At 68.2% G+C, this 20,886-nt stretch overlaps 4 protein-coding genes and 1 non-coding gene across 9 annotated transcripts; 3 read left to right on the top strand and 2 right to left on the bottom strand.

The window, feature by feature from the left end:
* Positions 1-127: 127 nt before the first annotated feature.
* Positions 128-2,324, top strand: LOC106045122 (ras-related protein Rab-42). The gene is made up of 2 exons (XM_013195458.3): positions 128-1,110; positions 1,696-2,324. The coding sequence occupies exons 1-2, from the start codon at positions 533-535 to the stop codon at positions 2,108-2,110; spliced, it is 993 nt and encodes a 330-aa protein (XP_013050912.3). The 5' UTR covers positions 128-532; the 3' UTR covers positions 2,111-2,324.
* Positions 2,325-2,461: 137 nt separating this feature from the next.
* Positions 2,462-3,932, top strand: LOC125183897 (ras-related protein Rab-39A-like). Its single transcript, XM_048073203.2, has 2 exons — positions 2,462-2,844; positions 3,394-3,932. The coding sequence occupies exons 1-2, from the start codon at positions 2,630-2,632 to the stop codon at positions 3,824-3,826; spliced, it is 648 nt and encodes a 215-aa protein (XP_047929160.2). The 5' UTR covers positions 2,462-2,629; the 3' UTR covers positions 3,827-3,932.
* A 932-nt stretch (positions 3,933-4,864) lies between these two features.
* On the bottom strand, positions 4,865-12,031 carry TAF12 (TATA-box binding protein associated factor 12). Of its 3 annotated transcripts, none has more exons than XM_066982736.1 (7): positions 11,882-11,983; positions 10,173-10,318; positions 8,705-8,956; positions 7,604-7,681; positions 7,198-7,364; positions 6,691-6,779; positions 4,865-5,334 (listed from the first exon to the last, which is right to left on the bottom strand). In XM_066982736.1, exons 2-6 carry the CDS (start codon positions 10,239-10,241, stop codon positions 6,740-6,742), a joined length of 606 nt encoding a protein of 201 aa, XP_066838837.1. In that variant the 5' UTR covers positions 10,242-10,318; positions 11,882-11,983; the 3' UTR covers positions 4,865-5,334; positions 6,691-6,739. The 3 variants fall into 3 exon arrangements, with proteins under 3 accessions (XP_066838837.1, XP_066838836.1, XP_066838838.1); XM_066982735.1 differs by having other exon boundaries at positions 7,198-7,312; positions 11,882-11,976; XM_066982737.1 differs by lacking the exon at positions 10,173-10,318 and having other exon boundaries at positions 7,198-7,312; positions 11,882-12,031.
* Positions 12,032-12,257: 226 nt separating this feature from the next.
* LOC136786918 (U11 spliceosomal RNA) lies at positions 12,258-12,385 on the top strand. The gene has a single exon (XR_010826534.1). It is a non-coding gene; the product is annotated as a U11 spliceosomal RNA (small nuclear RNA).
* Positions 12,386-12,617: 232 nt separating this feature from the next.
* Positions 12,618-20,817, bottom strand: LOC125183887 (discoidin, CUB and LCCL domain-containing protein 1-like). 3 transcript variants are annotated; one of them, XM_066982729.1, is made up of 15 exons: positions 20,632-20,806; positions 18,556-18,777; positions 16,850-16,987; positions 16,353-16,404; positions 16,090-16,162; positions 15,778-15,911; positions 15,630-15,667; positions 15,321-15,515; positions 14,720-14,838; positions 14,462-14,630; positions 14,300-14,386; positions 14,049-14,139; positions 13,873-13,910; positions 13,587-13,709; positions 12,622-13,162 (listed from the first exon to the last, which is right to left on the bottom strand). In XM_066982729.1, the coding sequence occupies exons 1-15, from the start codon at positions 20,750-20,752 to the stop codon at positions 12,732-12,734; spliced, it is 2,031 nt and encodes a 676-aa protein (XP_066838830.1). In that variant the 5' UTR covers positions 20,753-20,806; the 3' UTR covers positions 12,622-12,731. The 3 variants fall into 3 exon arrangements, with proteins under 3 accessions (XP_066838829.1, XP_066838831.1, XP_066838830.1); XM_066982728.1 differs by having other exon boundaries at positions 12,618-13,162; positions 13,873-14,139; positions 20,632-20,817; XM_066982730.1 differs by lacking the exon at positions 13,587-13,709 and having other exon boundaries at positions 12,620-13,162; positions 20,632-20,811.
* Between the last annotated feature and the right edge of the window lie 69 nt (positions 20,818-20,886).

Consider the following 20,886-nt stretch of genomic DNA (forward strand, 5'->3'; position numbering starts at 1 on the left):
TTTGTGTCCGGGGTTTGTGATGCCTGCTGGGTGCCCTTAACCCCGTGTGGTGCTGGGGAGCACGAGTCTGGGGTCCTCAGAACACCTCTGGGTGGAGAAGGTGAAGGCCCGGGGGCACTGAGGCAGGGGCCCAGCAGCGCTGTGTGCAGCAGGAGCCGGGCTTCGCTCTCCCTTCCTCCAGCTGCTGGGGTGCCAGAGGGGAGGGAGCCGCCTGCTTTGAGGCAATGGGCAGCAAAGGCGCCAGTAAAAGGCGGTGCTGAAGCCCTGCTGCCTCCAGTTGTGTGCTCTGTGGAGATTAATTTGGGGATGAAAACAGCTGTTCTGTCCCTGAACAGGGAGCAGCGGGGCTGGGGACAGCAGTGGCCTGGTGCAGGGGGCGGTGTGTGAGGGACCCGAGCAGTGGGGGCGCAGGGGAGGCTCCAGCACCTCAGCCCAGCCCCGGGGTCCCTTGCCTGGGGCACTGCCCCCGCTCCTGGCTGCAGCCTCCGCCACCTCCGGGCTGTTCTCGGTGGCGGTGACGAGGAGCTGGCAGATGACAAGGACAGCAGGTGACAAGGAGCTGGCAGGTGACAAGGGCGGCTGCAGGGAGCAAACATCCGAACACCCCCTGGGCTGTGCCCCTGGGGCTGCTGGCTGCGAGGACGGGCCGGCAGCCTCTCCCTCCTCCTCTGCTTTGTTTGTCCGCCTGGGTGGGTGCGAGGACAGGACAGGACGAGTCCGTCCCTGTCCCCAGGGACAACGCTGTGGGGTGGGGACAAGGGTGGAGACCTGGCCCCGGTCCCACCAGCGCGGCAAAGCCCCTAGGGCCGGGATCCGTCCAGCCCGGGGCCGAAGGATCTCTTCTCCCCCCAGCCCAGCCGCTGGGATGGGGGCGGCAGCGGGTCCCCCCCACGGCCCCGAGGCGGGGGGCCACTACCAGTTCCGTGTCATCGTGCTGGGGGACGCGGCCGTGGGGAAGTCGTCGCTGCTGCGCTGCTACGCGGAGGGGCCGGGGGGGGCCGTGCCCTGCCCCACCGTCGGCGTGGATTTCTACAGCTGCACCGTCCCGCTGCCGCCCGCCGGCAAGGCCAAGCTGCAGCTGTGGGACACGGCCGGCCAGGAGAGGTTCAGGTGAGGTGGGGATGGGGACGGGGACCCAGCTGGCTCGCCCCCACCCCGGGAAGCTGGGGCACCTTGGTGCGATCAGATAAATCCCCCAAAAACGCACCCAGGGAGGGATCCTGGGACCTCTCCAGCCCAGCAGCCCCCCCCCAAGAGGCGCGTCCCTGTCCCCCCGTCCCGGTGCCCAGGCTCTGCGGTGTTTTGCTTCGGGTTTTGCTCGAGGAGGCAGCAGCGGGTGCAAAGTCCCCGTTGGGAAAGGCCGGGGTGGACGGGGACGGGCAGCGAGGGCTCGGCGCCACGGTGACGCTTTTTGGGGCCGTGGCAGCTCCTCGCTGAGCTGGCAGCGAAGCCACAGCTGGGCTCGGGGGGCAGCCGAGGGGACCGGGCTGGGGCTGGGCGATGCCTCCCTGATTGCATCAGCCTGCGGACAGCCAAGGAGGCTCAAACGGGCTGCGAAAGGGCTGCATTCGGCAGGGGTCCTGCTCTGCCCCGTCCCCGGGAGCCTTTCGGGGCGCTGGGGGAGTTTCCCCCGTCCCCATTCGGCCCGGTGCAGGCACAGGGGGTGCTCAGCGCCCCCGTCCCCGCTGTGCCCAGGTCCATCACCAGGTCCTTCTACCGGAGCGCCGCGGGCGTGCTGCTGGTCTTCGACCTCACCAACCGGGCGTCCTTCGAGCGCGTCCCCGAGTGGTACCGCGAGGCCGCCGGCGACCGCGCTGCCGCCTTCGTCCTGGTGGGCCACAAGAGCGACCTGGCGGCCGAGCGAGCCGTGTCGGCCGAGGAGGCCGGGCGCCTGGCGGCCTCCCTGGGCATGGCCTTCGTGGAGACCTCGGCCCGCAGCAACCTCAACGTGGAGCTGGCCTTCGAGACGCTGGCGGGGGGCATCCTGCGGGCGCTGGGCCGCGGGGCCCTCGCCCCCCCCCGGGGCTGCGGCGCCGTCAGGCTCATCCCCAGCCCCAGCCGCCCCCGGCCCCCGGCGCGGGGCGAGCCCCAGGGGCGCTGCCAGTGCTGATGGGGACGGGACCCCCCCCCAGAAACGGGGATGGAGCTGGGGAGCCGCTGCCCTGCCCTTCGCACGGAGCCCACCCCCCTGGGGGATCCTGGGGCTGACTTCCCACGTTGGTTTGCGCTTCCAGCCTTGGTCTGGGGGCTGTGAAAACAATAATCCCCCCCCCTCCAGGGGTGTTTTTAATAAACCAGATGCCTTCCGCATTAAAAAAGCTCTTCTGAGTGCTAGAGCACCGGCGTGGAGCCCTGCCTCTGTGATGGGGGGGGGTCATTGCTGGGGGGTCACCCCCAACCACCTCACCAATACCCCCCAGTGCCTCCAGCTGGATGGAGAGGAGCAAAAAAAAAGGAGGTGAAGGGACCCCCACATACACGCACCCAGCACCCAGCACCCCCCTGCCGGGCCAGGAACGCCTCCCGTGCCCCGGGCAGCAGCGGGAGGAGCGGCAGCACCCTGCCCGAGCACGCAGCGGGCGCGGGGGCGGTGGGTGCCGGCGGGGCGCAGTGGTGCCGCCGAGCGCCCATGGAGCCGCGGTGGCAGTACCAGTTCCGGGTGATCATGCTGGGGGACTCCACGGTGGGCAAATCCTCGCTGCTGCGGCGCTACACCGAGGGCGTCTTCCTGGACGCCGTCAACCAGACGGTGGGGGTGGATTTCTACGTTCAGTTCGTGGAGCTGGAGCCGGGGCTCCGCGTCAAGCTGCAGTTCTGGGACACGGCCGGGCAGGAGCGGTTCAGGTGGGTCCCGATCCGGCCGTGGGGTCTGGCTCCGGAGACTGGGGGGGGGGGGTGGAGGTGGGGAGGCATCGGGGGCCAGGTTTGGGGTGGGGGGGGGATGTGAGCCCAGCCCTGGGGGCTGCTTGGGTAGGGCTCTGAGCTCTCCCCACCCCTGCCCGATGACGAGGAGCCCTTTGGGGCTGCCTCCTAAGCCCTGGCTCCAGCTCCGAAGGGGCTGTGAGACCCCAAAACTGCGTGGGACTGGGGTGCTCCTGCTGGGAGCGGGGCGAAGCGGCTTCCCCATGCTGCTGGGCACCTCCATGCCACGTTGCTGGGGACAGGAGCGCACCGGGGACCGCGCCGCTCGTTGGTACAGCAAAAGGTTCTCCTGCTCTCGGTGCCTTGAGAGCCCCGCGCTGGTTCCCCTGGGGCAGGAGCCGGGCTGAGGATGCTCAGGCGAGAGGCAGGGACAGGAGGGGGCGATGCCCCCCCCCCCCCCCCCCCCCCCCCCGGGGCAGCACACAGGGGAGCCCCGGGCACCGCTCACCCCGCTTCTGCTCGCGCCCCAAGGTCCGTGACGCGCTCCTATTACCGCAACTCGGCGGGGGGGATGCTGCTCTTTGACCTCACCAACCGCGCCTCCTTCGAGAGCGTCCGGCGGTGGCACCGCGAGGTGACGGACACGGTGCAGCCCTTCCGCGTCGTCTTCCTGCTGGTGGGCCACAAGAGCGACCTGGCGGCCGAGCGCAGGGTGGGCAGGAGGGAGGCCGAGCGGCTGGCGGCCTCGCTGGGCGCCCAGTACGTCGAGACCTCGGCCAAGGACGCCAGCAACGTGGCCCAGGCCTTCCAGATGCTGACGCTGGCCATCTACCGGGCGCTGCAGAGCGGGCTGCTCGCCCCCTGCGAGGCGTGGGACGGGGTGAAGAGCAGCGGCCCCCTGCCCGCGCCGCTCCCGGCTCACGCGGCGGGGAAGGAGGAGAAGAGGAAGAAGTGCTCGTGCTAGGGCCAGGGGGCTCCGAGCCGCCCGGTTCTGCCGATGTGTGAGAGGTGAAGCAGAAATGGGGCGGCCGGGGGCAGGGAGGGGCAGCAAGAGAACATTAAACAGCCCGTGGTCACCTCGCTGCCTGCCCGTGTTTTCCTGGGGAAGGGGGGGGGCGGTTGGGGCCGAGGCTGCCGATGGGAGCAGGAGCGCAGAGGGGCCGCGTTCACCGTTCCTGGTCTCTCCTCTCCTACAAAGCTGTCCCTATGCCCAAACAGGAACCGCAGCCCTCCCCGTGCCCTTAGGTCCCGAAGCTCTCAGCAGCACGGCTCCAGGACTGATCCCAAACCCCTCGTGCCACCCAGCTCACCGCGCTCCGTGCTCACCAGGAGCGTGCAGCCCGGCTGCGTGGTGCCGAGCAGCTCCGTGCCCCCAGCCCCGCAGCGATGCGGGAGCAGCTTCTCCCCTCCCCGAGCGCCACCCAGACCGACCTCGTCTGGGGCTGCGCTTGTCTTAGTGCAGGCCCCGGGGCTCCCGAGGTGGCAGCTCCAGGGAGGGAGGACAGAGCCGAGGACAGAGCCCTTCCTTCAGCCAAGGGGGCTTCCCCTGGGGGTGCGGTGCTGGCAGCCCCGGAGGCCGAGAGCCCCAGCAGCGAGCTCGGCACACAGCGGCCTCCTTTTTCTGCCGGCACCCTCCTCACCACGTCCCTGGGGAGGGCAGGCAGCGGGACGTGGCCTTTCCTCACGTCCCAGGCCAACAGAGCAGCAGGTCGCCTCCACTTCCCATCCCCAGCCCCCACAGCACTCCTAACGGTGCCGGTGTCCGCGCGGTGGCGAACCGCTCAGCCCGGGCCGGACGCAAGGAGCCCAAGGCGGGGGGCGAGGCGCCCGCCCAGCCCTGTTAGCGCCTGCCCAGAGCCCAGGCAAACCCTTCCGCTGGCTTTAAAGCCCAGGAAAACTCTCCCAGAACCAGCACCGCACGTGGAAAACAAGCTAACGTGGTGGTTATCTCCCTGGCAATTCCTCTGCGCGCCGTCTGAAGAGCACAAGCCCGTGCCACGGCTTTAGATTAATAACTTCTTTATTCATGTAAAACAAACGCAAGTATTTATATAAACACTGACATTACAAAGTACTGGAGCAGGTAGGGGCAGGAAGGAGGAAACAAAAACCTCTACAGATGCTTCTAATACTGTCCCACACAAGATCAAATGCTCTGTCCCTTGGATAATCACTTATACGATAAACCACTTTCAAGTCACAAATAAAAGTCTTTGTTTTGGAGATATGTTGCGCTCTTACAGGGAATGAGGATGGGGGCGTAGAATGTTTTTGGCAGATCTCGTAAAGTCAGATATTGCTGCACCGTTAATAAAAAATATATGCTTCTCTGTAAAGCATTAAAAAAAATATCCCATGGATGGCATCGCGGAGGCTTCAGTGGAGAGGCAGATATCCCAAAACGCACTGGCATCATCTCCCAGCTCTTCCCAGGGGCTATTTCTTGGTAGTTTTGCGAATCAGCGCCATTCTCTGCAACAAGAAAGAGCAAAACGTGGGAAGCCAGCCCCAGACAAGGGCACTGCAAAGCAACTCGGAACGCGGCCGTGCGGGAGCGGCATTATCCCGGGTTCTCTCAGGACACCGCCCGACTCGTTTCCACACAGGTCTTTCAAGTCCATTTGAATCTCAGAGAGGTCCCAGCCGGAGCCAGAGGAGAAGGAAGCGCCTGTGCTCCCTGCTCAGCGCCCTGCGGGTGGTTGGATGAACAGTGGCCCAAAACCCACCTTCGGGAGGGGAGCCGCGATAACGTCCCCGCTCTTGAACGGCGCCTGCAGGGCGCCTCCTTCCCCGACCCTGACCTTACGCTTAAAATCCATCCCCCCGAATCATTAAAGCAAAATTCAGGGGAAGAAACGGAGCTGCCCAGCTCTGCCCCCCAGCTGGAAAGCCAGAGCGCTGCGCGCGGGCGCAGCTCACAGCACAGCTGAGCACTGCCTTGGGCCGCAGACAGAAAGGAGCCCGAGGAACCCGAGCCAAAGCCTGCCAAAGCGCGCCGCGAATCGGCGTGGAGCACCACAGGCAGCCTCCCGGGACGCTGCAGCACGCGGCGTGGGTCCGCAAACGTAGCGGGGGGCTCCGGTGACTCGCAGGCAGTCTGAGTCCTAGACAGAACCAGCCGCAGGACTTCGCTCAGGCGGTCCCTCGGGGTACCTCGGCTGTGCTTCTGCCTCCTCCAGCCCTTCTGCAGTGCTCGAGGGAGGAAGCCCCAGGCCCTGCCTTGATTCTGAACCGCCTGCAGGGGCAGCACCAGGCCTGGGGAGGCAAGGCGAGAGCTGCTCTCGGCGCCGCGCTCATTCACAGCCCTCGCAGACCTACAATTATTCCTCCAGCGTCTGCGGATCCGCGAGCAAAAGACTCTCACGGGCCTGACCTGCAGCTGCTGCGAGGCCAGGGCAGGTGCGGGGAGGGGGTCCAAGGGGCTGCACGGGAATTGAACCCGCCGCACGTGGGTACGGATTTCCTGTCGAGCCCGAGGAGTTAGCAGGGTGTTCTCCCTCCCTTCGGAGCTCGAGATTTCCAAGGGGACAGCTGAGGAGCTGCTGCCTGCAGCTCTCAGTTGCTTTTTAACCCTTCCAACCTGAGCTGCCGTTCAGATGGCGAGCGCTACCGCTTCTGCCAGGGCACAACCCGCACGGCACCAACAGCAAAGGAGGCAGAGCAAGCTCCATCCTCTGCACAAACCGCCGAGAAGGCTCCGGAAGCGATTTCAAGCCCAAACCACTTGGAAGAGGCGACAGATTCACGTAGTGCCAGGAGCCCGCGAGCCCCCTACGCGCAGCAGGCTTCCGCCACACCACTCTCAGTGCGCCCCTGAGGGCCCCTTACCTGTTTGTGAGCTTCTGTAGTGCAGGCTTTTTTGTAGGGTCTGATTTCTTCAGAGCCAAAGCCCGGGATCCACATGTTCCACTGACGCTCTGGAAGAGAGAGCGCGGATCAGCACGCTCCTCCCCAGCTGCCCGCTGCACGAGGAGCCCCCTCCTAACTCCCACAGCGCCGGCACGCCCGCCTGCAGCTGGTGCTACACGCAGCTGTGTGGTGGTGGTGCTCAAAGCAGCTATAAAAGCCTTTCCGGAGGGCTGCAGGGTGCTAAAGCACGCTGAAGGTGCAGCCCCTGTGCTTGGGACCCCCAGCGGAGGCCGCTGGGCAGCTACACACTGCACAACTGCAAACGAAACTCGGAGAGAGTGAGGCTGGGGCAGGCAACCCGCTTATTCCCCACTTAGGAGGGTGTTACCCGGTGGCAACGAATCTGTAGCTGCTCGTGGATTTTCCACCCCAACACCGTGGCCGCGGGGGGTGTTCCCGGCTCTCCGGCGAGGGCAAGCTCCTTACCGAGGTGCAACTGCACGTCCTTCACCTCCAGGGTGTTGGACTTGCGATGCCGGGCGAGCTGGCAGGCAGCCGTCACCACGCTCTCTATGAAATCGTCGGCGATCTGCAACAGCATCTGCCACAGAACAAGGACAACCACCAGCCCTGTCAGCGCTGAGCAGCTGAAACTAGGTGGAAAACGTGAGAAGGAGCCCTCAGAAGCTAAGGTTTCAAAGGCGCACGCTACGGTTGCTGCTCTTTAAAACCTTTCTCAGCACCGGGAAGCACAGACACGGATGGCTGGAGCATACCGCAGCGTAACACGAACCAAACCTCCCCCCCCCCGGCCTGGGACAAAGGGCCACTGGTCCATGAAAAGTCCTCCATCAGCTCTTTGTGCAGCCCCCGCCATGGCTTTGGTACCTACTTCCTCCACATCCTCATCCAGCTGCTCGTTGGGGTCCACCTCACGCACCAGGTCCTGCAGCTTCTTCTTGGTTAAAACCTGAGAGGGTGAGAGAAGAATTACCTGCCGCTCCTTCGGCAACGCAGCCGCCCCCCCGCGTCCCCCGCTACCCCACGGCCCCCACTCTGACACGCCGTATCAGCCCCGGAATGGCAGAGATGAGACACGTCAGGTGTTAAGGAGTCATTTTCAAGCACGAGCGCCTGCTCCGGACCGAAAGCAGGGTGCAGCAGCCCAGGAGAAGTCAATCTCCCGCCCTAAGCTGGCACCGAAACGCCACCGGCTGAAGCGGGGCTGCTGGCGAGAGGACAGAGGCACAACGAGAAGTCTTAACAGGCAAACGCAAGCGACATTGCAGTGCCTGAATCTGTGCCCGGGACACAAAGGAAGCACTTCCAGTGCTCTAGGGCTCACCGCCTTCAGCGTTTCAGGGGGAACGCAGGCACACAGGTGAGTGCTGGGTTACGGCGGGGCACACGGCAGCACCCTCGCGGCCCGAACAGGGCATGGGAGCAGGAGCTGCACTGCTGCTGAACCACCGGGCCTCACGGGAGCAAGGTGAGAGCTGGGGCTGCTCTGGTGTGCCGCCCCCGGCACCAGCACATCCCAGCTCCACCGCTCCGGCTCTCTGGAGCCCCAGGAGAAGCTGAACCCGCTCCTGGTGCCCCTGCACGGCTCCAGCGGGGGAACTGCTGTGCCTGCGTGTGCTGGGGACTCGGTCCTTCTCCTTTGGGCAGCCTCCCGCACCACGCCGGTAAGACCGGGGCTACAAATCTGCATTTTTGTTTCCCTGACCTAAACCACGTTGAAAAAGACCTTCCCAGTCACGGCCCCGATAGAGATTTTCTGGAGACCGACGAAGCCTCTGCACCTCCGACGCCCGTCCCCAGCCCAGCCCGAAAGCTGGAAGCACCACGTGAGGGTGTTTGCTCGCTCGGGGCAGTAACCGATACCCTGACGGATATCGGGTTTTCGTTAGTAATTTAAGGAAGGAGAGGGGTGAAGCCACAGGCAGGTCTGAGTTTCTCTCCCCTGCCCTCCTCGAGCCGGGGCTGAAGTTACCTGGTTGCTTTCGGGACTGAGCCGCCCTCCTCCGCTGGGCGTCCCCGGCATCTTTGCCACGGTGGTGCTGTTGGCCATGGAGCTCTGCGGGGGGGTGCTGGCCGGTTCCGGCTTTATCGAGGAGAAGTTGGAGAGGTTGATCAGGGTAGAAGGGCCAAACTGGTTCATAATCTGCTGGGCTTTAGCTTGTAGGTCATACAGCTTGTCCAGGTCCTGCTTCTTCTTGGGATTGTGGGGACCCAAACCGATCAACTGGAGGAAGAAACGGAATTGTCGGGGTTAGCAGGCAGAACTCAAAGGGGTGCTTTGGTCCCTGCCCGCAGGAGGCCATGGTGTCCTGGAGGGCCCAGAGGTTATGGACTGGGTCTCTCTGGACACAAAAAGAAGGCAGGAGGATGCTTAGAAGAGAAAACGTTCCCCGGTCTGTGAGGAGTTTGCCACGAGAAGCCCACGGGGCTGTCTGCACGCACGCCGCTCGCACCGCAAGCAGCTTCGAGGGCGAGGCCGTGCTCGGAGCCGAGACTGAGCGCACGGACGCGGCCAGGAGCGCTCAGCACCGCGGCGCTCGGGTCTTCGTCCTCCGCAAGGCTGCGACGCGGAAGCCCAAGCCAGGAGCCCGCAGGGTTCGGGCTCCCCAAGGCGGAGCTCTCGTTTCCGGCAGCGCCACGCGAAATCCTGCGCTGGGACGTGCGGCCAACCCTCGGCCTCCCGTCGCTGCCGCGCGTCGCGAGCGCTGGAGGCGGTTTGGGAAAGGAGGCCGGGGAGAGGCGGCCGCTCGAGGCCACGGCTCGGGCGCGGAGCCTGCGCCGTTATCCCCACCCCGACAGCTCATCCAGCAGCTCTGCAGCACCCCCGCGTAACGAACCCAGCGCCGGCGCCCTCCGCCTCGGCCGCCAGCCGGCGTCTTCCCCTCCTCCGAGCAAGGCAGGTTAGCTGGGATTAATCCACGCGGAAAAGCGAGGCGGCACTCCCGCTTAGCCAGGGCCGGTTTAGTGCTGTGTCCCCCGCGGGCTCACGCTCTGCCGCACCCTACGGACGCGGAGCCGTTCCTGAAGAGTTCACGTCGCAACCGGGTCCCCCGGAGCCCTCAGCCACTTTCCAGCCTGCTCCGGTTTAACCGAACGGCCCTTACGATCGCACCGACATCGTTTCTGGGCAGGGAGCCCAGCAGCAGGCGCGTTCTGTTCACGCACCTCAGCTTTCGCGCCGGCTGACTGCGTCTGTTTGTCCCCCCCGTTTACAAACCCCCCCCCCCCCCCAGGCGATCCTCGCCCGCCATGCAGGGGAGGAGGCGATTTTCACCCCCAGCATCCCGGGCCGAGGCACGCTTTGTCAGCCTGAGGCGGTTTTGCTCGTTCATTTCTCGATCTTGCGGCGCCCGCAAGATCGCCCGAGGCAAAACCAAGGGGACGCGGAGGCGCCACCGCACGCCTGCATGCTGCCTGGGGGCGAGCCCCCGTTTACTTACAGCTATCTGCATCTCTACATCTTTTATTACGTCCGCCACTGCTGTGGGCCCAGCGAACGGAGAGGCCATCCCCAGAGCCTTCCCGGTCCGTCAGCGGCCAGCGTTAACCTACTCTCTCTTCCTCCTCTTCCATCTCTCTCCCGTTCCTACGGGAACACCGGACAGTTCTCGCGTCACCCACTCTCTCTGGTGAGGTGCCGGGGGTTTCAGCAGGCCGGGGAGCCGCTGGGGCCCTTCCCACGGCGCGAGAGGCTGCGTGGGGCAGCGGTGAGCAGCGCGGTGCTGCCGCTGCGGCATGAGATGAGGCTTCGCACGGGGTCCTGAAGCAGCAGCAGAAACTCGGCCGCGTTTCCTTCTCAGGTCGGAATGCAGAGGGGCTCCCGGCACCCCCTGCAGGAGCAGGTCCTGCGGCCTCAATTAACACCACCGGCTCCCTACAGACCCGCTGCAGTTCGTTAAGCGCCGGCTCTGCGGCGCAGGGCCACTCACAGCCCTAACGAACACCCGCGTGAAGCCCAAAGCGAGCTCTCGGGGCGCTCCGGGGGCTCCGAGCCCCGTCAGCACTCCCCGAGAACATGAAACGGGCTCACGGGGGGCTGCGGAGCCCGGCAGGACTCCTGTCCCCAGGAGCACCCAACGGGGTCACGGAGCCGGGGGGCTCCTCGCGGAGGGGGCAGAGCGGCGAGGTTCTGCTGCCCCCGGGGCTAGGTGTGCACATCAGGGTGGTAGTTGTCGTGGCGGGGTGGTAGTTCTGGACGTCAGGCGGTTAGTTACCGTGTCAGATTGGTGGTTCTGGACGTCAGGCGGTTAGTTACCGTGTCGGGGCGGTAGTTCTGGACGTCAGGCGGTTAGTTACCGTGTCGGGGCGGTAGTTCTGGACGTCAGGCGGTTAGTTACCGTGTCGGGGCGGTAGTTCTGGACGTCAGGCGGTTAGTTACCGTGTCAGATCGGTGGTTCTGGACGTCAGGCAGTTAGTTACCGTGTCGGGGCGGTAGTTCTGGACGTCAGGCGGTTAGTTACCGTGTCGGGGTGGTAGTTCTGGACGTCAGGCGGTTAGTTACCGTGTCGGGGTGGTAGTTCTGGATGTCAGGCCGTTAGTTACCGTGTCAGATCGGTGGTTCTGGACGTCAGGCGGTTAGTTACCGTGTCAGATCGGTGGTTCTGGACGTCAGGCGGTTAGTTACCGTGTCGGGGCGGTAGTTCTGGACGTCAGGCGGTTAGTTACCGTGTCGGATCAGCGGTTCTGGATGCCCAGTTGTTGGTTACCGTGTCGGACCGCCAGTTCTGGCTGTCAGAGGGTCAGTTACCGCGCCGGGGCGGTAGCTGCGGACGCCCAGCTGTCGGTTACGCTGCCGGAGGCCAACGCACCGCCCGGGGGAGCGCCCCTCACCCGCGGTCCCCCGCTAGCTGCAGGGCGCCGGGCTTACAACGGGTCCGGAGGAGGCCACGAGGCCGCTCGGCGGCCGGAGCAGCCCTCCGCAACGCGCGGCCGCGAGCTGGGGCCGCTCGGCCCGCAGAAGGCTCCGGGGGCGCCTGGCTGCGGCCCCCCAGCGCCTGAAGGGGCCCCGCAGCCCCGGCCCGGCTCCGTTTAACCGGGCGGTACCGGCCCCGCCGGCCCCGGGGCACCGCGCTCGTCGCTCCCCAACCCCCCCGGTGCCCCCTCAGCCCCCCCGGTCCTCCCCAAGCCCCCCCCGGTGCCCCCCCCGTACCTCCCCATGCCCCGCGGCCGGACCCGGCCCCGCCGCCGCCGGCTCCGCTCCCTCCGCCGCGCACCCGGAGCCCTTCCGGGGGCAGCACCCGGAAGCGCTTCCCCGTGCCGCCGAGCGGGCCGCGCGTGCGCGGGGAGGGGGCGGCCCGTCATGCCCCGCGCGATTTGCATATCGTCGCTCGGTTGCGGAGCGTGGGGTTTTGAGGTGAAAAAAGGCAGAAATCGTTAAAAAGTAAACAAGGATAGGCGGAAAAAATTGAGGAGGAAAGGGGAAATGAGGAGGGAATTGTCTCTGTTGTCAGAACGGAGGATGGCCTCGCCGTGATCTAGAAGGGGTGCGGACGCTTTCCGGAGGCGGCGGCGCGGGGCGCAGCCCTAAAAAGGGCTTCTGCCGTGCGTGGCACGGGGGGGCTCCGGCCGCCCCCGCGGAATCGACATCAAGAGATTTCGGGAGCACAATTTTTGCGCGCGGGGCCTGCCGGTAACCGCCCGTTCCGGCGCCCCTCGGACCGAGGTGAAGGGTAGAGGCGAGTAAGGGGGGGGGCGGGCGGGGTATTGTGGGAGTGGGGGTGTTCACCCAGCTCACGATAGCACCGGGCGGGTTGATTCGGTTCCAATCCGATTTCCAACTCTCACCCCTTTTGTCCCCACTTCACCTTCCCGCTCCTCTCTGCGCCCTTCAGTGTCCACACCCCCCCTGCACGCGATCCGGAGGGCTGTTTTATATATATATATATATAATATATATTTAAATAAAATAGTGTTTTTTCTTAAAAAATCCTCCCTTGAGGCTCGCCAGCCAAGCGCCTCGAGCCTCCCCTCCGGCAGCGCTCCCCCACGCCCCCGCTCCTTCACCAGGCTTCGTGGTACACGTGCGAGAGGGGAGGCTCGGGCGAGGGGCTGTCCCCACGGGGGGTGGGGGGCAGCTCCCCTCGGGGGGCTGCGTTCACCCCGCCGCATCCCCGGGGTTCCCCGGGCGGCAGGGTGGGCGCATCGTACCGTGCCGGGGGCGATTCCGGGGAGCCGGTGCGGCTCGGGGCACCGGGGTGCCCCGCGATGCCGCAGGGGCTCCGACGGGTGCCGACGGGCTCGGGGTCGCCGAACGGCGTGGCGTATTCCGGCTCGGGCGGCAGCGGCTCGGCGTACTCGTGGTACTGTCCCGGCACGGCGTAGTGGCTCACGACCAGCGGCAGCATGTAGCCCTCGTCCGGGGCCGGTTTGAAGGTGGAAGGCCCCGGCTGGCTGCTGGGGCTCACCTGCACCACGTCCGGCTCGGCGTACTCTGCCCCGGGGACACCCGCAGCTCAGCTGGGGACGGCCCCGCAGAGGAAGCAGGGGCCCCCGTGCCCACCCAGCCCACTCCCCCCGCCTGCCCCATGCGGCGGTGGGCTCAGGTGCGTGGTCACGGGTGGGCTGAGGGCACCTGCACGGCCCCCAGGGGCTGTCAGAACCTCTCCGGGCAGGGCAGGGCACCCACCCCACGGGGACAGCACGGCCCTGGGGGATCCCGGTGCCCTGCAGTACCACCCTGTGTATCAAGCGCAACGATTTCTCCCTTTGCAGAGGGTTCAGGATGCAGGACGGGGGCTGCACCAGGGTGGGTGGGGGGTGGGATGGCTCCCCGGGGTGCAGTGTGGGGGTACACAGGTTGGTTCTGCCTCCCCTCCAGGCTGTAGGGCCCATCCATACACCCGCGTCCCCGTTACCTGGCGAAGGGGGCTGGCTCAGGTCTCCCAGCAGGGCCGCCGCGGGGAAGGAGGGCGGCGTGGAGCCGGGGGGCGGCAGGCTCCCCAGGGAGCACCCCGGGCTCGACTCCAGCTTGGGGTACCCTGCGCGGAGAGTGGAGCCCCCAGCTCTCACACACCGCCGCCCTCGGGGACGGAGGCGCCTCTAGGGCTGAGCAGGAAGGAGCCCGAGAGCTCGGGCCTTAAATCAGCCGCCCCCCTCCTGCCTTTGGGCCCCCCCCCCTCCCCGCGGGTGGGGGGCCGTTACCTTTCGCGAGCCCGCAGTTCAGCTCGGCCGCTGGCTTCCTGCGAGGGGAGAGCGGGACGAGGGTGAGGGGCTGCCCTGCGCCCCCCCTGTGCTGGCCGCATCCCTCCTGCCCCCCCGGGACACGGCCAGCAGCCCGACGCAGCTTTTGGGGAGGGGGGCTGCCGGCCGGGACCCACCTCCTCCTGCGGCAGAGGAAGGCCAGCAGCAGGAGGCTGGAGCAGAGGAGGACGAAGCCGCCGACGAGCAGCATCACCAGCAGCGTGGAGCCTGGGGAGGGAGGGAGGGAGGGCGGCGTCGGCACCGCGCCACGGTCCCACGCCCACGGGGCTCCCGTGGGTGCCAGGAGCCCCCGGCGGGCAGCCAGAGCTGGGAGACGAAGGCCCGCAGGCACCCACGAGAGCGGGAACAGCCCCACGGGGGCACCCACCGGCCTTCTCGGGGTCCAGGGCGACACCGGGCACGGGCGTGCGGCCGGTGGGGACGGGGAGCGGGACCTCCTCGGGGCCGCCGGGCGCTGCAGGGCAGAGCGGGTGCCGTCAGCGCCGCCCGCGGGCGCACCACGGGGGCGGGCGGGCCGTGGGACGCTCACCGTAGGGCCGCGGGGCGCGCGCCCGCGCCAGCTGGCAGCCCAGCAGGGCCACCTTCATGGCGACGCGCTGGTGCCAGCTGAGGGGGGTGACGCGCAGGTAGCGGGTCACGATCGGGGGGATGAAGGCGTTGGAGACCTCCCCGCGGCCGTCCACGTTTCCTTCGAACACCTGGCGGGGAGGCGGCAGGGGTGGCCCCGGAGCTGCGGGGCTGGGGGGGGGGGGGGCTTGCGCCCACACCCCGCCGCCCGCGCCCCCACCTTGTCCTCCTGGCCCCCGCTGCCCCTGTAGGGTCTCCAGTTCTTCCCGTCGCGGCTGGAGGACACGCGGTAGGACGTCACGTAGTAGTCGTACATCTCGGAGCCCTTCGTGACGATCCCTGGCGGGCAGGATGCGCCCTGCGTGTCACCAACCTCCCCCCCCCCTCCCGGAACACCCACGGCCCCCGCTGCGCCCCGAGGAGCCGCTGACCCCCCGGCTGCATTCCTCCCTCCTCCCCCGGCCTCACAACGTCCCCATTTTCCTGCTGCCAGCGCCGCCGCACAAAGCCCCCGCTCGCCGCGGGCTCGGCTGAACAAAAGGCGCTCGCTGGCACCAGCTGCAGGAGCAGAGCGGGGGCCGGGGGGGGGACACAAATCGGGGACGGGAAGGAGCCGTGCGGGAGGCCGGGTGCCGCCCGGATGCGTCTGCACCGGGGTAACCGGAGCAGGAGGTGGCCCGAGGAGCCCTAAAAGCTCCTGGGTGTTTTCGGGGGATTTGCAGCCACGCGGGGCAGGGCGGGGGTCCCACGGCAGCCCCCACATCCCCGTGGGGGCAGTGGCCAGGGTGGCACGGGGACAGGGACGGCCCACGGACACCGACCTGTGACGTTCCTGCGGGTGCCCAGGTCCAGCTCCAGCCAGGCGGTCTCGGCGCCGGGTTCGGCCGCCCAGGAGGGGCTGGGGGTGCCCAGGGCCGCCCGCTCGGCCGCCCAGCCCCGCTCCTGCCCCAGCTCATCCACCTCCTGCCACCAGGACGAGGCGTTGAAGGCGGCCACCTCCAGGGCGTCGCCGCAGGCTGCAAGGGGAGGTGGCAGCTGGGGACCCGGCCGACGCCGGGGACCCCCACGCGGGGCGGCAGCGGCACCACTTGGGGTGAAAGGGGGGGCTTCATTTGTGGGGGGAAAGATACCTTTGTGGAACAGGAGACGCTTCTCCGACAGGGAGCCCCTGCGGGAAGGGAAGGGAGGGAGGGACGTCGGGGGCTGCTCCTGCTCTTGGGGGACGAAAACCTGGCACCGCCACCCGGGGTGGGGTGGGGGGGCAGCCCCCGCACCCACCTTTTGGAGTGGAGCCCGTTGGCGAAGGCGGACTCGTAGAGCGTGATGCCCTTCTCCTGGGACAGGGTGACCTGCCCGCCCGTCTCGTCCGCGATCACCCCGGCGTGCACGGCCGCCTTGCACAGCACCGAGGTCTGCGGGGACCCGCGGGGATGGGGGGGGGGGATCAGAGCCGCCGGGTCCCCTCCGAGCGGGGGGCTGAGCCTGTCCCCTCCCCTCCGCTGGCAGCAGGACGGAGGTGACGGGCGCCAGCCACGCGCTGGGGACGCCCCCGGGTGTCACCCCGCGGGGGGAGCGGGGCGCTCTACGTACGTCCCGGTAGCCCTGGCGGACGTTGCCCCAGATGTCCCCCTCGATGTCCTTGCAGCCGGCGGGGCAGTACACGCTGCAACGCGGGGGGGGCGGGTCGGATCAGGGCTGCCACCCCGCGTACACCCCACAGGGGTTTTGTGCCCCCCCCCCCAGCAGAGGAGCTGGGGCTGCACCCCAAGGACCCCCCCCCGGCGAGCCCGGCCCGAGCCCCGGGAGAGGGCTGGGGACGGGCTGGGGGGCACCAGGCAGGGAGGGGCACGCACCTGGTGTGCTCCTGGGACAGGTGGGTGCCTCTCTTCAAGCAGGAGACCACGTCTGCAAGGCAGGGACACCCCTGGGTGAGGGGCTGTGGCCCCCCCCCCCCCCACACACACACCCCCCATCCCCTTCCCAACCCCTGCTCCTCGTACGGGTTTTGTCCCCCCCACCCCAGGTCCCCACGTCGGGGGGGACGGGCGGCGACGTCCCCTGGCTCCCCGCAGCCGCAGCGAGCCCTGTGCTGGGGTCCCAGCTGCCCTGGGGGTGGGGGGGTCCCAGATCCGGGGGTCCCCAGCTCATGCTGCTACCCCCCCCATCACCTCCTCCGCACCCCCAGGCAAGGGGAAAAAAAAAAAAAAGGAAAAAAAAACCACCAAAGGATCCCCGGGGGGGGGATTATTTGGGGAGCTCGGAGCACCGGGAGCCACCCCGGGGTGGGCGAGGAGCCCCCCGCACCCCCAGGGGAGCCCCCCGCCCCCGCCACCCCCCCCTCCACCCCCACCTGGGTGCTGCGAGCTGGCGTAGGACAGGAGGAGGCCTCGGCCCGAGCGGTGGCTGCCGCTGCGGAAGAGGACGGTGGCGGCGCTCCAGTTGGTGGCCAGGCGCGAGGCGGCGGGGCCGGCGTTCCTGCAGTAGGGCCCTGCCGGGAGGGACGGGGCCGTGGGGGGGCGAGCGGGGGGACCTGGGGGCTTCGCCTCCCCTCGGGCAGGGGGGCTGTGCCCCGGGAAGGATGCTCGGGGGGGCCCCGTCACCGTCCCCGCAGGCACCGGTGACACCGGGGAGGAGGAGGGGGGGGACAAAGCCCCTGGCTTGGGATCAGGGCCGGACCGGGTGTCCCCCCCCCCGCGGTGACGCCACCTCGGCCAGCTGCGTAATCCCCTGCTGCTTCCTGGAAGACGTCTCACAAGGAGGGCTCTTAATTGCTTAATTACACCCGGCTGCGACGCAGCGAGCGGCCGCCGAGGCCAACGGCCCCCGTGGGCGCCGGTCAGCGCTGCCGGGGCTGGCACGCACGGCCCCGGGAATGGGTCCTTGTCCTTGTCCCCCCCCCTTTCCACGGGTGCCGCCGAAGCCGCCCCCTAAATCCCGCGGCGCGCCCACGCGTAACCCCCCCGAGCCTGCAGGCTCCATCTCCCAGCCTCAAAGCACAGCTCCGGGGGCAGGAGGGGTCCCTGGGGGCACCGCTGAGCCCCAACGGGGGGGACGGGCGGCGTCCCCGGTCCCCTCCAGCCCCGTGCCGCCTCCCCCACCGAGTGCCCATGGGGAGGGGTCCCCAGGACCCCGGCGGGGTCAGGCCAGGGCTGGCCGGGCACCAGGAGCGGGCTCTGAGCCAGCCTCTTCCCAAAAAGCACCCGGGGCTCCCGCAGGCGAGGGACGGGGACGGGGACGCCGGCGGGACCCTGCGCCGGCCCCATCCCGACGGCAAAGGCACCCCGAGGGGCTGGGGGTGGCCCGAGGGGAGTGGGCACCCACGGGCGCAAACCCCTGAGTGCTCCAGCAGGGAGCTGGGCGCAGACCCAGTGCCGCCCCCCCCCCATGCCTCGGTTTCCCCCCTGCAGGGGTGGCAGCGAGCGGTTCCTACCCCAGCAAGGCCCAAAAGGGGTTTTGGGGTGCACACGGGGAGGGGGGGAGCAGCAAGGGGCTGCGGTCCCGGGGGTTGCAGAAGCCTCGTTGGGGCGGCGGCGCCATCCCCTAAATATTTACAGGGCTCGGGCGCAGGCGGCCAAGGGGAACGGCTCGGGGGCAGCCTGCCGGGCAGGGGGGGGAACACAGAGCACAAACCCTAAAACGCCGGGGGCTGGGGGCACACGGCTTTTGGGGTCCCTTTTGGGGACCCCAGATGGACGCGTCCCCGAGGCCACGCCGGGCAGCGGAGGGGTCGGGGACCGGGGAGCTCACGCGGTGCCACCCCCGTGGGTGCCAACCCTGAGGGATGCGGGCGGAAAGAGTGAGAAATCGGGGAAAACGGGCAAAAATCCCAGCCCCGGGAACATGGGGGGGGGGATTTACACCGGCTCCTTCCCACCCCACAGCTGTGGTCGCACCCCAGTGGGGCCACAACCCCCTCCCCCCGGCGCACCTCCTCGGCTACCCCCTTCCTCGGCAGGAAAATGGGGCAAAAAAAAACAAATTTCCCCCGTCTCCTCCTTAACCGGGACGTCCCAAATCTGCCGTCCGTGCCCCCCCCCCCCCCCCCCGGTCCCGTACCGTAGGTGGCCCCGCTCTCGGGGTGGGCGAGCAGCAGGGAGCTGCGGGCGCAGCTCTCCGAGGGCTCCAGGTCGACGTCCCCGAAGACGAGGATGAGGGAGGTGCCGGGGGGGGCGCGCAGCCGCCAGCGACAGGCCGTGTGGTTGGGGTACGTGCCCGGGTAGTTCCTGGAGCTCAGCGTCCCGCTGCGCGCCGCCAGCACCGTGTGGCCGCAGCCGTCCCCTGCGGAGAGAGAAAAAAAAAAAAGGGGGGGGGGGCTCAGCGGGGACCCCCACAGCACCAAAAGAATCCCTCCAGGACCACCGCGAGCCCCAAAATAGGGGGAGCTGTGCTCTCCGGGGCCCCGTGCCTCAGTTTCCCCAAGTTTCCCCATCAAGCGCAGCCCAGCACCAGCTCCCTGGGGCCGGGGACGCCCCCCCCCCAAAAATATTTTCCTTTTTGGGAAAAAAAAAAAAAAAATCACCATTTTTGTCAATTTTCCGGCCATATAAAAAGCAGCAACCCCCCCCAGGGACCCCAGGGTCACGGCAGCCTCAGTTTCCCCCGTGACCCCCCCCCCAGACGCCCACGCCACCCCAGGCCAATTTGGGGGGGGGGGATTTGGGGGACAAACCCCGCAGGGGCGCACAGCACCGAGCAGCTGCGTGCCCCCCGAGTCCCCGCGGGGGGGTCACGGTGGGCACCCGCCACAAAGGGGGCTTTTTTTCTGGCCTCGCCGCCCCCGGATACGGGGCAATATCCCAAAAATGCAGATTTTTAACGGGTTTGGCGGGGAGGGGGGGGAATTTTCGTCCAAGGGGGTTAACCAAACCGCGGGAATCTTGCCCCAAAAAGCCAGCGAAGCCACGGCCGTGGCCGGCAGCGCAAAGACCCCGAGCGAAACCCCAACGGGATGGGGGGGACGTGAAAAGAAGAGGGGGGGGGTCACAGCATCACCGCCCTGCCTCGGCTCCGTCACCAGGAGACGGCACAAAGCGGCGCCGCGGAAAAATCCCACGGGGAAAGGGAAGGAAAGGACAAGGGGGGGGGGGGGACGGGGGGGGGCACCGGATGGCGGAAGCTCCGGACCCCCCCCCGGGGACGGGACGGCGGCCAAAGCGGGGCCACCGGGGAGGGGGGGGGGGGTGCGGGGCCCTCTGGCAGCCTCCCGGGGCTGGGCAGGATCCGACCCGCCGGGAAATCTGTGCCCCCCCCCCCCCGTGTCCCCCCCCCCCCAGAGCTGCTGTGGGATTATTTTGGGGTGTTTTGGGGGAGTTTGGGGCGAGGAGAGGCGGGGTGGTTGGGATCGGCGGGGAGGGCGCTGGCAGCCCAGTTTGGGGGGGACACGGGGGCTTGGGGGGACACAGGGGCTTGGCCCCCCCCCCCCCCCCGCCTGCAGCCCCCCCCCCCGGTGCCGTTTTCGTGCTGATTTTCATTCAATTAATAGGAATTAATAAAAAAAAAAAAAAAGGACTCGGGATGCCCGGGGGTGTCCGGGAACTTCGGCTCCGTGATGTCCCGCCTGCGGAGCCACGGAGGTTCGGGAAGAGGGGACGGGGGGGGGACACCGGGGGGTGACAGACACCGGGGGGGGGGACGGGGACACCGGGGGGGGGGACGGGGACACCGGGGGGGGGTTACGGGGACACCGGGGGGGGGTTATGGGGACACCGGGGGGGGGTTATGGGGACACCGGGGGGGGGTTACGGGGACACCGGGGGCCCCGTCCCGTTACCCAGCGCCCCCTCGGAGCATCCCGGGCACGTCCCAGGGAGGGGACCGGGAGCCCAAAGCCCTTAGGGACACCGCTGCCCCTACGGGTGAAGCCGGTGCCGGGGACACCGGCGGGTGCCGTCACCCCCCCCCCCTTAAAAAAAAAAAAAAAAACTAAAAACCCCCAAAACCCCATTTTTTGCCCCAAAACCTCACTTTCGCCCCCCAAAAAGGCACTTTCTCCCCCCAAACCCCCACTTTCCCCCCCAAAACCAGAAGGGGCACAGCGCGGTGCCGCGGCCCCGTTACCGGCACAGAACCGGGGGGGGGGGGGGGGGGGGAGTGTTCCCGGTGCCGGTCCCGGTCCCGGCGCCCCGCACTCACCGTCCTGGCCGCCGGCCGGCCGCAGCCCCAGCGGGCCCAGCAGGAGGCAGCGGCGGAGCAGCGCCAGCGCCAGCCCCAGCGCCCCCCCCCCGCCGCCGCCACCGCCGCCGCCCGCCCGCATCCTCGGCACGGCCCCGGCCCCGCCGCCGCCGCCACCGGGCCCGGCCCCGCCGCCGGGGCCGCCTGGCCCCGCCCCCGCGCCGCTCCCATTGGCTGCCGCCGCCCGGCCCCGCGCCGCTATTGGCCGGCCGCGCC

Source organism: Anser cygnoides, chromosome 24, assembly GCF_040182565.1.
Source record: "Anser cygnoides isolate HZ-2024a breed goose chromosome 24, Taihu_goose_T2T_genome, whole genome shotgun sequence".
Taxonomy (NCBI): domain Eukaryota; kingdom Metazoa; phylum Chordata; class Aves; order Anseriformes; family Anatidae; genus Anser; species Anser cygnoides.

Excerpts from the sequence above, each read along its gene's own strand:
- LOC106045122 (XM_013195458.3), top strand. The coding sequence starts at position 533 with ATGACAAGGACAGCAGGTGACAAGGAGCTGGCAGGTGACAAGGGCGGC. Across the intron at positions 1,111-1,695 it reads GCCGGCCAGGAGAGGTTCAG|GTCCATCACCAGGTCCTTCT; the intron begins GTGAGGTGGGGA and ends CGCTGTGCCCAG.
- LOC125183897 (XM_048073203.2), top strand. The coding sequence starts at position 2,630 with ATGGAGCCGCGGTGGCAGTACCAGTTCCGGGTGATCATGCTGGGGGAC. Across the intron at positions 2,845-3,393 it reads GCCGGGCAGGAGCGGTTCAG|GTCCGTGACGCGCTCCTATT; the intron begins GTGGGTCCCGAT and ends TCGCGCCCCAAG.
- TAF12 (XM_066982735.1), bottom strand. The coding sequence starts at position 10,241 with ATGGCCTCTCCGTTCGCTGGGCCCACAGCAGTGGCGGACGTAATAAAA. Across the intron at positions 7,313-7,603 it reads TGGATGAGGATGTGGAGGAA|ATGCTGTTGCAGATCGCCGA; the intron begins GTAGGTACCAAA and ends GTTCTGTGGCAG. Across the intron at positions 6,780-7,197 it reads GGACGTGCAGTTGCACCTCG|AGCGTCAGTGGAACATGTGG; the intron begins GTAAGGAGCTTG and ends TCTCTCTTCCAG.
- LOC125183887 (XM_066982728.1), bottom strand. The coding sequence starts at position 20,752 with ATGCGGGCGGGCGGCGGCGGTGGCGGCGGCGGGGGGGGGGCGCTGGGG. Across the intron at positions 15,516-15,629 it reads GCGTCTCCTGTTCCACAAAG|CCTGCGGCGACGCCCTGGAG; the intron begins GTATCTTTCCCC and ends CTCCCCTTGCAG. Across the intron at positions 14,387-14,461 it reads GCGCGCCCCGCGGCCCTACG|CGCCCGGCGGCCCCGAGGAG; the intron begins GTGAGCGTCCCA and ends TCTGCCCTGCAG.